The following is a 17,492-nucleotide window of genomic DNA, read 5'->3' as shown; positions in this document are numbered from 1 at the left end:
ATGAGGTGAAGCAGACTTTCTGGGCAATGTCCAAAGAGGAAGGGAAACTAGTGAGGAGGCGGGGTGGTGGGGGTTGGTGGCAGTGTCGTTGATCCCAGAGTCAGTATATGAGAAAGTTGAATAATCCTCCCTTGAAGCCTGCAAACATCATTCTGACACACACAGAACAGTTGGTTCCCCTTCAAGGCTATGTCTCCATCAGGGTACATCTGAGGGACCGGTGCGCGCAGCTACCATTGTATGTTGTTGAGGGTGATTGCCCCATGTTGCTTGGATGATCCTGGCTGAAACAATTGAAATTGAATTGAGGTGGTGAACAGATTAACGGAGTCTCTTTCAAGCCTGAATGACACCTTTGGAGAGAGAACAATGTGTTTAATGGAACCCTTGGTGAGATGAAAGAAGTGAAAGAGTACCTATGGCTGAAGCCAGATGCATGTCCAAAGAGCATCAAGGCATGTCCAGTGCCTTATGCTACTAGACCCAAGGTGGAGGCCAAATGCAAGAGATTAGTAGGTTTGGGGGTATTGGAACCAGTGGCCATGAGTGAGTGGGCCACGCCCATTGTTCCTGTCATGAAAACCGATGGCTCAGTGAAATTTATCAAAATGGATTTCTCCCAAGTTTATCTGCAGGTAGGGATGGCCGAAGACTCACAACCACCATTAATCATCACCCAAAAAGGGTTATGCCATTAACACAACTGCCTTTTGGGATAACATCGGCCCTGGCAGCGAAGAAGGCATTGAAGGACTCCATGGTCCTAGTATGTTTTATCTCCAAATTACCCCTTCAGCTGGCCTGTGACACTGCCATATGGCATTGGAGTGGTGCGATCCCATGTGATGACAAATGGAGAAAATAGCCCACTGCATTCACATCTAGGTCACTCTCCAAAGCAGAAGAAAACTGCACAAGTAGGGAAGGAAGCACTAGGCATAATCTTTGAGGTTACCAAGTTTCGCCAGTATATGTATGGCAGAAAGTCCATCTTACTGATGGACTACAGACCGCTGACTAAGATTTTGGGACCGCACTGAGGGATTCCATCAATGGCCGCAGCTCATTTCCAAAGGTAGGCATAGATATTATTGGGCCATTCATATGAAATCCACTACTGCCAGTTGGATCAACATGCATGTGCAGATGCGTTATCCAGGCTGCCATTGCCTTATCATAAAGAGGTCCCGGATGAGATTATTCAGATTATGTACTTTTCACAAGAAGGTAAGGTACTGATTACAGCTGCTAAGGTGAAACACGCCACATGAAAGTTTCCCATACTGAGTCAAGTAGATGTTGTCTGCAAGGGAAGGACAAGCCGACAGAAGAATTCGGAACTGAGGCCATGTCAAAGTCGGCAATGGGAATTGTCGGTGCAGAATGGTTGTTTGTTGTGGCGCATATGGGTCGTCATTCCCCAGTCCTTGAGAAACATATTGGAGCAAGGGCACCGAGGGTGGGTGTGGATGAAAAAGGTGGCCCAAAAGTCGATGCCAGCATTGAGGAGAAAGTGGGCTCGTAAATACGTCAAGTAAAGTCTGCATCCTACCACTAAGATGGATGGGTTGGCAGTGTTTTCTACAGTCTGTTAAACACTCCTTGAAGGCTTCACGGGGAGTGGTTGGGGGGGGGGGGGAGGGGAGGAGAAGTGGTCATTAGCGTGAAGATTAAACCAGTTCTGATTGTTGGCACTGAGGTAAACAGGATGTTTCTAGAGTGCCAGGGCCAACCCAGGCAAGATCCTGCACCATAGGCACTGGAACCCAAAGATTGGGGGCTGCTGCAGATGCTCAGGTGCCAGCTGCCCATCAGGCTGAGGATCGGGCAGGAGGATAGCGAGACAGTAGATCTGGCATTTTGAGGAGCTGCCAGACTATATGTAAAACAAAAGACTGCACCTGCAAAGGGAGACAGTGTGGCACCTGTGCCAGGTGCTCAATCACTAGCATCAAGAGGAGGAGGCGGTCACCCGCTTTCAGTGGCGCTAAAGGTCACTGTCACCCTCAACAGCTTTGCCACTGGATGTTTGCAGGGATCAAGTGGGGACTTGTGTGGAATCTCAATCATGCATGCACAGTGACATCCACCAGATCATGGATGCTCTGAGTGCCCATCACGATGCTCAGGCTGTAGGATTTTGTGCCATCACCAGAATGCCCCAGGTCCAGGGGGTGATTAATGGCACACGTTGCTCAATGAACACTATCGACAGAATGCCCTACAGGAACAGGAAGAGGTTCCACTCACTAACCATACAGCTGGTGTGCGACCACCAGCTGAATATCATGCTCATGTGTGCATGTTATCCTGAGTGTGTGCACAACATCTACATCCTGGCAAGCTCAGAGGTAACCGACATCTTTGAGGAACAACCCCCAGCAAAGGGGTTGGCTAGTGGAGGACAAGGGTTACCCACTGAGGTCGTGGCTAATGACGCCTGTGTGGAGGCCACAGACTGAGGTGGAAGACCGTTACAATGAGGCCCACTCTGCCACCATGAATATTATTGAGCAGTGCCTTCTAAAGGTGTGGTTCAGATGCCTGGACCGGTCTGGCAGGGCTCTGCATTATAACCCAGAGATGCATAGATTGTGGTTGTTGGCACAGCAGCAGGTGACGTGGTGGAGGAAGAAAAGGAATGGGCAGCCCCTGAGGGTGAAATCGAAGACCAGGAGGATGCTGGACAGGGCAGCAGGACCAGGAAAGCTCTCATTGCTTCCAGATTTGCCACCTGAAGGTAGCCATGTCCAGCAGCTCAATCCCCACCACCCGCATATCCTCAGACCTGTCACAGATTTTACACTCGCAACATCCACCCTGCCCCTTCCTCTGGAATACCCACCATGCCACCCCCACCTCTTGACTTCCACTCTTTTCACTCTCCCTTGCCTTCTGCCCTTTCCCACCCCAACCCTTGTCCTCTACTTTTGCCTAGTCCACCTCTTGACTTCCAAACATCTCGCATCACCACCCCCCCTTCAAAGGTCAAGTAACATTACAGAAGGGTGATTGGCCCTGGTTGGTAGTGTCAGCAGGTCTGATTGCAGGTCAGTAGGATGATGACTCACTGAGGAAAGCTGTGGTGCTCCTCTTGATGACAAGAGATCTGACCCCTGATCTACTTTGAGATGTCCCACTGACTTCCCTTTCCATTCCTGAATGTGTAATGGGCGCTATTCTTTCTGGCTCACATTTAGTCTGCTGGGGATTGGGGGGCAGTGGGCCGGGATTGGGGTGGGGGGCTGGTGGGGTCATGGGAGTGGGGGTTACTGGGTGAGTTTGGCTGAGGGGTTCCTGCAGAGAGAGTGGCAGAGATGTGAACTGGCATGTCTTACTCTGGCTCACATGGTCTTCTGGAGGGTAAGTCTGCAGGGCCCAAGAGTGCTATGCTGGAAACAGAATAGATGTCCACCCTATCCCACCACCTGCTGCATTCCATGCTCTGTAGCCAGTGCCCTTGGCAGGTGGCTCACGGAGGGCCTGGATCTAGAGGAGCCTGGCTGACATTCAGTTGCCAATGGTGATGCTGTGACATCGTGTTCTTGCCGAATCCCAGTAGATGCACCGGTGTCAGCAAGGTGAGATTCAGAAGGAAATAGAGACTGCCAGGAGCTCCCTGGTGGAAAGCCCCAGGCTGTGATTCAGCGCTTCCTCCTCCTTCCAGATGCCTGATGGCCCCCGGGTCACTCTATGGGACAGAGTGGCAGCTGGTGAGATTCAGCTGCCTCATGTCATCTGGCGATGCTAGTCCTGGAGGCCATCCATAGTTTGAGCAATGTGAGGCGATACCCTCAGCCATGGGTCTGGTGTGAATGGGCTAAACTCTGGAGCACCACTGCAATATTCATCTGGGCTTTTGACATGACCATAAGAATGTTGGACACGCTGTCTTGACCCTCAACAATGGACAGCAGAGAGTGAGCCAAGCCTTGGACATTACTCAGACCTCTTGCCCCAGGCTCTGCACTGTGGCCACAACCCTTGCAGTGTTGACCTGGGTTTCACACATTGCCAACACCATCTCCTGTGGCAGAAGCCTGGTGGACTCTTCCAGATGACCTTGTAGTTGCAGGAAAGTTCTAGACACACCCTCATCATATGCATGGCTTTGCTTCTGCATCTGTAACAGTGCTGGGATGAGCTTTCCCAGAGGACTGACACTTGCCGTCAGGGCAGTTGGCTCCTGGGAGCCAGCATTCCTCTGTCAGCTCACCTGGAAGTTCCAACCTCCATCAATGTGTAGCAGCAGTTGTGTGGTGCTCAAAAGTGCCCAGAAGTCTGACTGCTAATATGACTGAGGTGAATGTTTCTGCACAGGTGGATGGTGCAGATGACAACAGTGCTGAGGATTCAGCATTATCCTCGGAATCATGGCCTGGGGTACTCTGAGGGTTTGGATAAGGGGGTGCAACATCAGATGGTCCAGCTTCATCGGATGTGATCCTGGAAGAAGAGGACATGGGTTAGTTTTTGGGATTCTCAAGGGTGTGGAGCACATTAAACTCACTTGAAGTCTGGATGAATGTGCTTTGGAATCATTTGCTTGGGCCATCTCGCCCTTGCAGTTGGCTACTGTCTGCTCCTGGCCCTCCCCTGCAATTTCCAGGACCTTTTCCTTGAAGGGAGTATGGACCCTTCCTGCACTGAGTGAGTGGCTCTTCTCTGGGTCAAACTGTTGCTGCCACTGCCTCCAGGCTTCTGCCACTACTGTTACGACCCAGGTCAAAGACTCAAGTGTTTTGTGAAGTTAGCCTAGACCCTAAGTTTTATAGACAGATGGTCTAGTCCCAGAGCGCCAGGGAATGTCACTTAGTCTCTGATAATAAGCCTTAATATACATCAATCCTGCCTCCCAGAAAATGGCCCGGGAGCTAGATCGCACTGGCAAATCAGTGCTCATCCCCATATCACAAATCTTACCCTTTAATGCATCGAAGAAAAACACTAAAAAGCCGACTTGAAGTTATTTATTTTTTAAATTTGCATGAAATACAATGCAAGTACAGGCCATTAAGGCCACCAGGTCTGTGCCAGTGTTTGTGCTTGAGTTTCATTCTAGTAGTGTATATCTTGGGAATGTTACCAACTGTCTCATCCATTGAAGTTCATGGCACTGTTGGAGGCTATGTGGCCCATCTTGTCAGTACTGTCTCTATGCTAAAGAAATCTAAGCTAATTTCATTCCAACTTTGAGTAATTCCTGACTTCATTCTTTGCACTATTTTCTCAGTTGATTTGTCACTGTGGTTTTGATATATTGCAACACAGCAAGCGCCATTGCATTGTTTTACAATGACTGAAGAAATCAAATTGCGTTTTGATTATAAAGGATTTGCTTGCTGCATTAGGATGGCATTCCACCACTCTTTCCTCTGCAAGGAATTCTTGGATATTTCCTGGTTCTAGGAATTATTTGATGCCGTCCATTTATATTTAGGCCGCCTGCTTTAAAGTGACTGGAAAAGAAAAGTTGGATTTTCTCCTCATTTACATGGAAACTTTTTCAAATTATTTTTGGAGTGCTCCACTTCTGTTTAATTTTAATATTTAAAAATTGAAAACCAGTTGCCTTTGACATTTACAAGCTATTAATGAATAATTCTATCCAGTAATGTGAGATGAGTTACATTGCTAAATATATAAATTGCATTTTTTGGAGTTCAAAAAGATATAAAATAACTGCTTTCTCCCAGGATCCTGTCTTGGAACACTATGTGTAAACATGAATAAAATTTACTTCATTTAGATACAAACAATAAACCTTCTGTTTCACATGGAAATACATTTAACCTAACCTGCCTGACAGAATGCCAACTGAACCTAATCAATTGGAAAGTGGAAGCCACCAGGTTGTGAAACATGTAGTCCATCTAAATGTGTTTGCTGTCAAGTGAAGCAGGTTAAGACGACCCACGTAATTGTGGTGATATGATCTGCATTTATCAGTCCATTGATTGAATAGTTTCAAGCTGCACTGCTGTCTACATATCTATAGTATCAGTCCATTGATTGACCTGTCCAAAGCTGTACTCTGTAACTCCCACACTTGCTGCCACATCATTTGTTAACACACTGTCCAGTACTTGGGGAATTAACTTGGAAAGGAGTAATATTGGGGCTGCAAGGGGCCTTTGTGGAATTTAGCACAAAAAGAAATATTGTGGGAACAACAAGTGGGCAAGCAAACAAGTTGTAAGGGTGAGACCTCAACTGATCATGTTCCCCACTGGGATTGACCAAATCACAAAAAAAACCAAAATGAGACTCACGGGTCGATACTTTTCATACTGAGAATCAGTGATCATTTGAAAATGCAACCTCATTATACAATATCAGGGCTGGATTTAACAACCCAGTCAATTTGTAGAAGGAGGAGGAAAAACAGACAAAACATGTCAGTTGTGTTTTTAGTCCTTTCTCACATTCTGAACTTGTTTGCACAAACAGCATTTATACACTGGCATGTAGGCACCTGTCACTCCAAGACTGGAAGGATTTAGTTCCTTCCCTAATTTACTGTAACTCCGCAGGATTGGGACATTATTTCCCTCAGAGTCACTGCTACTCCCAGAACTAGGAGGATACACCTAACTTGTTGAAATTATTGCATCCCTAATGGATTGGAGAGTGGATTGTAATATTGAAGCAATATCCTTACTAGTGTCCCGGGATGCGTAGGTTAGAGGTATTAGTGGGATAAACATGTGGGGTAACGGGGATAGGGCCTGGGTGGGATTGTTGTCGGTGCAGACTCGATGGGCCGAATGGCCTCCTTCTGCATTGTAGGGTTTCTAAGATAAAATTGCAAGCAAAATCAGGGATGAAGGAAATTATTGTTCTGCCAAATGGGCAGTCTGTTAGCAGCTCCATAAAAAATGGATCTAAGCGGTTTAATGAATTAATTTAAGTGCATGAATTTTTTTAGGTTGTGTACAGGTTTTGTGCTTTCATCCCCAAAGAATTATCAATGCATTAAATAAGAGCTTTTGAGAGATATCTGTAGCTTAAAATGTGTATTTGAGACAAACAAATCTGTAACTCTTAAACAATGAAATTAAAAGGAATGATTTTAACCCCTCAAAATGGGTGTGTTTGGTTTAGCAGATTTAGTTAAAATCTGAAATAGAAACTGAACCGACTTTGAGCTCATTCATTTCTAGTTTTTATGAGACGGGACAGGGGGGCTGGCGACCAATATGGTCGACAGACGAGTTGACTACTTAAATATTTTAATGAGGCCACATGCCTTAATTTCAACAGTGATTCAATTTTTAACCACTGTTTGGATAGATTTCCCTGGACTCAACAATCACCTTTACAGTACTGTTTGTGCGCCATGAGGAATCGATGCATTCCTCAGAGTTAACTACTTACTAGAAAATCACCCTATGATCTCTCTGACCTTTCCTTCCTCCACCATAATTAGACCTACACCAATAGTTGGAACCCACCCCCTCCGTGGACCACCTGCTTCATGATCAATCCTAATGCCCACACTAATTCTACTGATTCTTGGCATGCTGCCGTCTTGTGCTGCAGGTTTTCCCATCTGACAGGCAGTCAGCCGGTCACCCAAGCTATGCATGCACAGAAAAATATTTAAAGATGTCTTGCAGTTAAGAACTGTATGACATTCGAGAAATCCATGCTTGTGGGCTTTTTGTTCCTAAATTGGCCCCACTACTACCCCCTGCGCCACTCCTCCCAAGCCCACTTCTGTAAGGTAATATCAGGACCATAGTCTTTAAATTTCCCCTTAAGTTCTATACAGACAAAAATATTTTTAAAAGTAAAACTTAAAAGGGATATTTTTTATGAATGTATGCTCCCAGCATAGAGCCTTGGTGATTGGGAGTGCACAATGGGAATTCAGCCAAGTTGCTCCACATGACTGCCATTGGAATACATGCCTCAATTCCTGATAAATGATCCATGCTGGCAAAGCAGAGCAATTATGCAATTTTAAATTAAACCTGTATTTTGAAAGATATGCTCAAACATTTCCAGTTATTTTAAAACAACACATTGGGCGGAATTTTCCTGTTCCACGGGAATCATAACGCGCGAGGGTGGACCATGCAAAGGTCCATTGACTTCGGGTGGGAATTTTTAGCAATTTGGGGGTGAGCACGGCCAGAAAATCCCATCCATTATCTCAAAATTCTTTGGTTATGAAGTTGATGTTGATGAATTGAACTGAAAAATGTCCCCTAAAGTTTTGCCATTTCGGGGATACCAGCTTGTGCAGAATCGGTGTTGTATCTTTCTCCTTTGTGTTGTTTCAAGTACGGGCCCCAATCTGGAGTTGGCTTGGAGGCTGCAACAATTTTCTGTGAAAAAAAAATTTACATTAACAATTTTTGGTTTATTTCTAGCCATCACTAATGCTGATCTAGGGAAAACTACCTTGATCCAAATCAGACTGATAACAGATCTGTAGTAAATGCAAACATTGGTGACCACTAGTTAGCTAACAAACAACACGGTTTATTATTATTTACAACTACATACAGAGTGCTATAATCAATGTTGTCATACTCAGCTGTAGGATCAATCTGGCTGCAAAAGCTTATGCTCTGCCTTGAGATCCCTGTGCTCCTTCCCAAAATGGCAATTGGGTCAAATGACCCTACCGATGCATGCCTCTTAAAAAGGGTTAGCTGCTATATCCCTCCCCCATCAAGTCCTTTATTACACAGTACATCGATAACTTACACAGTTTTCAAATTGTTAGCAAAAGGAACATTTTTAAGATAGTTTATCAGAAACTCAGTCTCTTGTTTGCTTTCTGTGGGAGTGGCATTGCTCAAAGGGTTGAGATTCAACTGTAGAGATACTCTCTGTTGGACTTGCTTCACTAACACTCTCTCTTGGTACCAACATATCACTTTCCATTATTTCCTCAGTTTCACTGGGAGCAGCACTTTGGTCTGCTACTGGCTGATCAGACACTTCACTCCTTGGACATATAACCACATTACATGGTGGCACAATTGGATCAGGCAATAACTCTGGCTCTTGTGTTGGCTCCGATCTCCACAAATGATCTGTGTTTTTTCTAAAACTTATCTTGCACTTTCAATTCGTAGGATAGTTGTCTATCTAAAATTCTCTTTCCACTTTTGACGAATCATGGTTCTTTTTCTGGCAAGTCTGCCTTGTCTCCACCCTCCCCGCCAAATTTGGAATACCTGGTACTCAAGTGTTGATCCATCAGCAGATGGAGCTATTACAGTAGTGGTGTGCAGAGTGACCCTATTCACTACCAGGAACCGTGCTACCTTGGTTTCTAGTGTCGCAGGTGATTGTTTCTTCATACCAGCTTTGGAAGTCTGAACTGCATGTTCAATCAGTCCATTAGATGAAGAGTGATATGGTGCAGTTTGAATATGCTTTATTTCATTAAATGTCATGAACTTCTGGAATTCGGCACTTGTAAACTCCATTCCATTGTACGAGGCAAGTGTTTTTGATATCTGAGTGGCAAAACATTGGAACAGTTTCTTAACAGTGCCATATGAAGTTGTGGATTTAATTTCAAACACCTCCTCCATTTCAAATGGGCGTTTGTTAGCAAAATGAAAATCATGCCCATAAATGGGCCAATATAATCCACGTAAACTCTGGCCATTCTGGCCATTTCCAAGGATGCAAGGGGGCTTTAGCAGGTAACTTCTGTTTAATTGGCACTGGTAATGTAGCTCTTTCTATATCAACTACCAAACATAGATTCTCACTGGCATTTTCATCTTCAACACGCCCGGATGGGCATTATGCAATTCTTCAAGCAATAGCTCTCTTCCTGGTATGGGGACGACCACTCTCATTTCCCAAAGGATGACACCATCCTCACAAAGTTCAACTTCCCTGAGCAAATAAGGCTTCATTTCCTCTGAAGCTTATGTTGCCATCCATACAGCATTATATATTTCATCTTCGATAACAGTGGATCTCTATTAGTCCAGTACTTAATTTGTTGTGCTGTCACAGGTAAAGAGTCCAGAAAGTTTAAGGCCATTACAATCTCTTGCAGTATTAGTGGAGGTTGGTGTGCTTTCTGGTCACAGAAGGCAACTTGACTAATCTTCTTTGGTTATGTAAATCCCTGGCTGATGTTCGAAAGTATATTCGTAGGCAGACTAAAACAGTGCTCATTGTTGTATTCCAGCAGAAGCAATTGGCAGAATCACTGTCTTCCTTGAAAAACTCAAAGTGGTTTGCGGTCCGTGACAGCGAAATGTCTCCCATATATGTATTGATGAAACTTCTTCATGCTGCAGATAACATCTAGGCCTTCGTTTTCTATCTGGGAGTATCCTCTTTCTGTGCCTGATACGGTTCTTGAAATGTACTCAATGGGGGTCTCGGAACATAAGAACTAGGAGCAGGAGTAGGCCATTTGGCCCCTCGAGCCTGCTCTGCCAGACAATAAGATCATGGCTGATCTTTTCGTGGACTCAACTCCACTAACCTGCCCGCTCTATAACCCTTAATTCCTTTACTGTTGAAAAATCTATCTATCTTTGCCTTCAGACCATTCAATGAGGTAGCCTCAACTGTTTCACTGGACAGGGAATTCCACAGATTCACAACACTTGGGGTGAAGTTCCTCATCAGCTCAGTCCTTAATCTGCTCCCCCTTATTTTGAGGCCATGTCCTGTAGTTCTGGTTTCACCTGCCAGTGGAAACACCTCCCTGCTTCTATCTTATCTATCCCCTTCATAATTTTACATGTTTCTATAAGGTCTCCCCTCATTCTTCTAAATTCCAATGAGTATAGTCCCAGTCTACTCAGTCTCTCCTCATAAGCCAACCCCCTCAACTCCGGAATCAACCTAGTGAATCTCCTTTGCACCCCCTTGAGTGCCAGTATATCCTTTCTCAAGTGAGGAGACCAAAACTGTACACAGTACTCCAGGTGTGGCCTCACCAGCACCTTTATACAGCTGCAACATAACCTTGCTGTTTTTAAACTCCATTCCTTTAGCAATGAAGGACAAAATTCCATTTGCCACCTTAATTACCTGCTTTTTGTGATTCATGCACAAGGACATCCAGGTCCATCTGCATAGCAGCATGCTGCAATTTTTACCATTTAAATAATAATCCATTTTGCTGTTACTCCTACCAAAATGGGTGACCTCATATTTACCAACAGTGTACTCTATCTGCCAGACCCTTGCCCACTCAAAATATTTATATCCCTTTGCAGACGTTCAGCGTTCTCTGCACACTTTGCTCTACCACTCATCTTGGTATCATCTGCAAACTTTGACACACTACACTTGGTCCCCAACTCCAAATCATCTATGTAAATTGTAAACAATTGTGGTCCCAACACTGATCCCTGTGGCACACCAGTAGTCACTGATCGGCAACCAGAAAAACACTCATTTATCCCTGCTCTTTGCTTTCTGTTAGTTAACCAATCCTCTATCCATGCTAATACATTATCCGTAACACTGTGCACCTTCATCTTATGCAGCAGCCTTTTGTGTGGCACCTTGTTGAATGTCGTCTGGAAATCCAGATATACCACATGCACCGGTTCCTGGTTGTCCAGTATGTTCATAATGTCCTCAGAGAATTCCAGTAAATTAGTTAAACATGACCTGCCTTTCAGAAACCTATGCTATGTCTTCCCAATGGGACAATTTTTATCCAGATGTCTTGCTATTTCTTCCTTGATAGATTCAAGCATTTTCCCCACTACAGAAATTAAGTTAGCCGGCCTATAGTTACCTGCTTTTTGTCTACCTCTTTTTTTTTAAGTGGCGTCACATTTGCTGGTTTCTAATCTACTGGAACCGCCCCAGAGTCCAGTGAATTTTGGTAAATTAGCACGAGTGTATTTGCTATTTCCCCTGCCATCTCTTTTAGTACCCTGGGATGCATTCCATCAAGGCCAGGAGACTTGTCTACCTTTAGCCCCATTAGCTTACGTAGCACTGCTTCTTTAGTGATAATGATCACTAAACCATCATCCATTGTGTGGGTAACACAGTGCAACCCCATATGGCGATGCATTGTGTGTGAAAACTATCTTTTTAGAGGTGTTGAAATGCACAAATAAGCATGTTGACTGAAGTGCCTGCCGAACTTAGTTGAAAGTTTCTTTTTGTGGTGTTCTTTAGCACATACAACAGTGTAATAATGTTGACAGACTTGGGAGGAATTGCTTGTAATAGTTGATCATACCAATGAAGGATCTGAGTTTTGAGGTGTTCCTGAAGGCCAGTGCCTCCTTAATTATGCTCATTTTGTCCTCCATTGGGTACAACCCTTGAGCATCCACCTAATAACCAAGATAAGCTAACTCATCTGCTTGGGAGGTGTCTTTTTCTCTTTTTACGCACAGTCCTATCTCCCGAAATCCTTTCAAAACTTAATCCAAATTGGCTAAACATTCCTCTTCGGCAGGTCCTGTTAAAACGTCATCCAAATACATGACAACTCTGGACAAACCCTGCAGCAAACTCCCCATAGCTTGTTGACAACCTCAAATGTTATATTAGTATTACCCCTTTTGAGTATTTATGATGACATAGTCTCCTGATGCATCATCCAGTTCTAAGGGGGAAAACTTACCAAATAAATTCCAAGTCTCAAAAGAGCATGAAAACTGGAGACATTCGCGCCATTTTCTGAGAGACTTAAAAATCGAATCTCACCTGACTTTGTCAAAATGTTTTGCTAGACTTGGAATCCGCCAGCAGAAAGAGTAGACAGGGCTTGAGTCACCTGAAAGCCGGCTGATATCTGCAGAGGGTCCAATTGTGCATGGGCAGATTTCTATGCTCTGAGCACAGATCAGTAAATCTCTGCCTCGCCCCAGCCATAGCCAGCCTTCTGGCGAATCACCACCCCCTCCCCCACTACTGCAGGACCCTGCTGCCAATCATCCCGCCTCCCCCCCACCTAGATTGATCACCAAACCCCTCTGTTGCCCGGACCAATTGCCACTGCCCCCTCCCCGGACGGATCGCGGCTGATTCCACTCCCCCACCCCATCGATCATTGTTGCAGAGTGCACAGTGGTCCACCCCCCCCCCCCACCCCTACTGATTGCTGTTGCAGAGTACACAGTGGTGCCTCCCCCAATCACTGTTGCAAAAAGTGCAGTGGTCACCCCGGAATGGCCCGCCCCGGTCTGGCCTCACCCCTCAGGCGTTGCCTCCTCCGGCTCCACACCATTGGTACAGCTCAGTGCCTAGTGGGCATTGCCAAGGGGCCTCTTTCCCAACCTCCTGGAGGGGCCTCAATGATCTCTGGTCCTACTGCGAGGACATCATATCTGGTCCCCATTGACAGGACCATTAGTGAACCTCGCTGGAGAGAACTTTCCCTGGCGAGGCCACAGAGGCAAGTGAGCACGGACAATTCCATCGCAGGCTCACTAATAATATTTAAATCCACATTTTAATGGATTTAAATATTATGATCAGCTGATCTTGCCGGATATCTGCTGCCGGTAAGAGAACGAAAGGTGAGATATCAGGCGCAAAACTGACTTCTCGGCGCTCTCACAATCTTATCGGCTTGCCCCGCCCATCGGCCTGCAGGGCAAGAAGGTAAGATCACCCCTAACTGTTAAGTTGCTTCATGTCTAATTTGGCATATTTCAGATGCCCAGCCAACTTTGCATACAGATCTGCAATTTTGGGGATGCGGTGCCTATCCACCTCAGCCTGGTTTACCGTCAGTTTGTAGATCCTGCAGGTATGGATGGGCTTGGCTGGTTTAACTATTGTTACAATCATTGCTGCCCACTTTGCAAATTGTGCAGGCCTGATAATTCCCATACCATCCAGTCATTTTAACTCTGTCTCTACCTTCTCTGCTAATACAGAGGGCACAGAGCTTGTCCTAAAAAACCTCAGGGTGGCTTCCCTTTTGTTTTTTGTCTACTTCAATGTTGTTAGCATGGAAAAAGTAACGCCTACACTCTGTATATTGAGCCCAGTCTTCCCCACTGGTATCATGTGATTAAAATTTCCTGAAGAGAGGTAAAATGACTTTTTCTTACCGGAAAAGATTCTTGATTTAACGGAGGTTGTCCGGACAGCGAAAAAAAATTCCCTTTGTTGCCAATATAGTAATTCAGCCAAATGCCAGTTTCCCGTCACCAAAGACCCTTTATTGTCCACCAGGAAGAAATGCTGCACCTACGGTTCACATCTATCCAGTCTACACCTTGGGACCTACAATGCTGGTCCACACTGAGCAGCAGGTTTATACGCCCTCCCCTTGTCTGCTTCCCATTGGACAAGCCTCTGCTTGCTCAATAAGGAAACACGTATATTCCACAAAGCCCATGGGCAGATCCATTGATGATCCTCGTGTCCTTCGTAGCCATTATAACAGTTACAGGGATAAAATCAGGTAGATTTTCAATTCAGTAACTATTGCTTATGGGCCTACAATAACATTTTCCAAAATTGGTGCTAAATTTTAAATTCCATTAATCAAAAGCAAAAGGATCGTGTGGGGGAGGGGGGCAGGGGGGGGTTGCCGGGTGGCTTTAGTATGCATATGAGTTAGTAAGAGAATTTTAGAAGATGCTCTTTAGAAATTGTAACTAAGGCACAATTTTGTTCAGATTGATTTTCCACAATGCCACATTGACATCGGAACCTCAAAAGTATTTTCTTACCTGCCACAAGTTGGAACCCTCAGCCTGGACAATTTTCACCACGGCTACAATGGGGATCCACATAATATAGAAGATTATCATACACCAGCCAAGTGCTGTCGCCCAGCCAGGGTACTCATCAGGTCCATATTTTGGAGGATGGAATGTTACTAAGGACCAGGTTAAGATTACCTGGATGAAAAGATTGCATAAAATGAGATCAGAAACTGAATGAGAGAATATCTGCAGCTTGATTATTTTCAATTTAAATCACTGTTTAAAGAGATAATACCTCCTTACCAGTAGTAAAACTGGGGAGATAATAACCCAACACGCTCTCCACCACAGCCAGAAGAGCCAATTCTTTTCCCCAATCATCATCTCAATGTCCTTGATGAATCTGTTTATCCCTATGAACAAGAAAGCAGAAAGACACAATCATTTGATTTGTCTACTCTTCAGAACAGCTTGTTTTCTGTAGAACATATGAGCATACAAATCATGAGCAGATATAGGCCATTCAGTCCCTCGAGTTTGCTCTGCTATTCTACAAGATTATGGTTGATCTGATTGTGGCCTCAACTTCATATTCTTGCCTACCACCTGTGGTGAACCATCGTTGGTTCCCACTGGATAGTACTGAGCCAGGGTCTGGCCAGTACTACAAGGATGTACATATGTTACTGTTGGGTTGTGCTACTTGTTGCTGTTGGGGTTAGGGTGGGGTTGTTACACCTTTGTACTGTAGTGTTGTGGTACATCCCAGTCGGGCTCCGCCTCCTGGGAGAGGTATAAAAGTCCCTGCTCTGGCTGGGACCCCTCAGTCTGGGATCGTGTATATAATTATTGGCTGCTTCATTACAGTCAATAAAAGCCTTTATTTCCCGAGCATCTAGCCTCGTGTTTGATAACGTGCAAGAATTTTATTTACTGTTGTTAAACTCTCGTTGAAAAAAAAAGAGTATGGAGCAGATCCTGAAGCCGGAACGCCTTACATTAGATCCAGGTGCGGTGGGCGCCTCTAACACCTTCGACCACTGGCTGAAGTGCTTCGAAGACTACCTGGCAGCCTCCGCAGCGGTCACCACAGATGATGACAGACTCCGGGTCCTCCATGCGAGGGTAAGCGACACTGTCTACCTCGCGATCTGTGCGGCCACCGATTATACAAAGGCCCTCGAGCTTCTGAAGAAGCGTTATATCAAACCGCCCAATGAAATACACGCTCGTTACCTCTTAGCCACTCGACGACGGCAGTCTGGCGAAACGATGGAGGATATGCGAACGAGCTCCTACAGCTAGCCAGGAGCTGTAACTGCAAAGCTGTGTCGGCTGAGCAGAGCATGAACGACCTCGCCCGGGATGCGTTTGTGGCGGGAGTCGGATCGTCATACATTCGACTTAAACTATTGGAGAAAGGTAACCTTGACCTTACCCAGGCAATCGAGCTAGCAGAGATGCTGGAGACGGCCTCCAAAAGCTTAGTATTGTATCCGGAAGACCACGTGGAGACAACGTGGCAGGAGCAGTCGCCTATCCCTCCTCGTCCCTTGGGTTCGAAATGCTGCGTAATGGCGTGCTCACATTCGGGCCAGACGACGGCAGCAGCTCCGGGCGGCCCGCGGTGTTACTTCTGTGGGGGAGTGAAGCATACTCGGCAACGGTGTCCCGCTAAAGCTGTGTTGTGCTCCGCCTGCGGTAAGAAAGGGCACTATTCGAAAGTGTGCCGATCTAAATCTAGAAACGGCAGTGCGGCCTGCGATTCTTCAGAGCTCAGCTCTTCGTCGTCGAAATCATCGAGGGGTTCGTTCACGTGCGAGGCCAGGACGACGCCATTACGGTCGACGGAGACGGAGGTGTGTGACCACCAGGGGTCGCTGAGTTTGGCGCCATCACCCACGTGCGACTTATGGGAGCGGCCATGTTGGTCGGCACCGACCGCAAACAACCAGCAGGGGTCCTCCTCATCGATTTCAGCTGCCTGCAGTGGCACTCAGGAACCAACGGTGGCGTCGATCATCCTGGACCAGGCCAAGCCTCATAGACTTGACAAATCGATGATGAATATCCAGGTAAATGACCACGTGATTTATTGTCTGTTTGACAGCGGGAGCACTGAGAGCTTTATCCACCCAGACACTGTGAAGCGGTGTGGACTCTGGATTGAACCTGCCAAACAGACAATCTCTATGGCATCGGGGTCCCGGTCTGTCACCGTGCTAGGGAGTTGCGTGGTAACTTTGACGGTGCAAGGCACAGTTTACGAGCATTTCAAGCCATTCGCCCAGAGGACCGACAATACACGGCTTTTGAGGCGGATGGTCGCTTGTATCACTTTCTCAGGGTTCCCTTTGGTGTCACCAATGGGGTCTCGGTCTTCCAGCGTGCTATGGACCGAATGGTGGACCAGAACGGGCTGCGGGCTACCTTCCCGTACCTGGATAATGTCACCATCTGCGGCCATGACCAGCAGGACCATGACACGAATCTCCTGAATTTCCTACGCACTGCATCTCGCCTGAACTTGACCTACAACAGGGAGAAGTGTGTGTTTCGTACGCGCCGTTTAGCCATCCTAGGATACGTGGTGGAAAACGGGGTCATTGGCCCTGATCCAGACCGTATGCGCCCCCTTTCTGAACTTCCCTTGCCTGCTAGTGCAAAAGCACTGAGAAGATGCTTAGGCTTCTTCTCTTACTATGCGCAGTGGGTTCCCAATTACGCGGACAAAGCCCGTCCGCTCATTAAGTCCACGACTTTTCCCCTAACGCCAGAGGCCCGGTTGGCCTTCGATAAATTAAAAGCCAACATCGCGAAAGCCACGATGCATGCTGTAGACGAGTCCATCCCCTTTCA

General features: G+C 46.0%; 1 protein-coding gene across 1 annotated transcript in view; it reads right to left on the bottom strand.

The window, feature by feature from the left end:
* Positions 1-4,955: 4,955 nt before the first annotated feature.
* Positions 4,956-17,492, bottom strand: part of LOC144492342 (sodium- and chloride-dependent neutral and basic amino acid transporter B(0+)-like) — a 72,708-nt gene continuing 60,171 nt past the window's right edge. The window contains exons 12-14 of the mRNA XM_078210337.1: positions 14,937-15,046; positions 14,658-14,828; positions 4,956-8,333 (exon numbers count right to left, since the gene is read on the bottom strand). Of these exons, the coding sequence (XP_078066463.1) occupies positions 8,214-8,333; positions 14,658-14,828; positions 14,937-15,046 (401 nt within the window). The 3' untranslated portion in view covers positions 4,956-8,213. The remainder of the gene's footprint in view (positions 8,334-14,657; positions 14,829-14,936; positions 15,047-17,492) is intronic.

Source organism: Mustelus asterias, chromosome 4 (genome assembly GCF_964213995.1).
Source record: "Mustelus asterias chromosome 4, sMusAst1.hap1.1, whole genome shotgun sequence".
NCBI lineage: Eukaryota > Metazoa > Chordata > Chondrichthyes > Carcharhiniformes > Triakidae > Mustelus > Mustelus asterias.
Note: the sequence above shows the minus strand (reverse complement) of the source record. Positions and strands in the feature narration are given on the sequence as shown.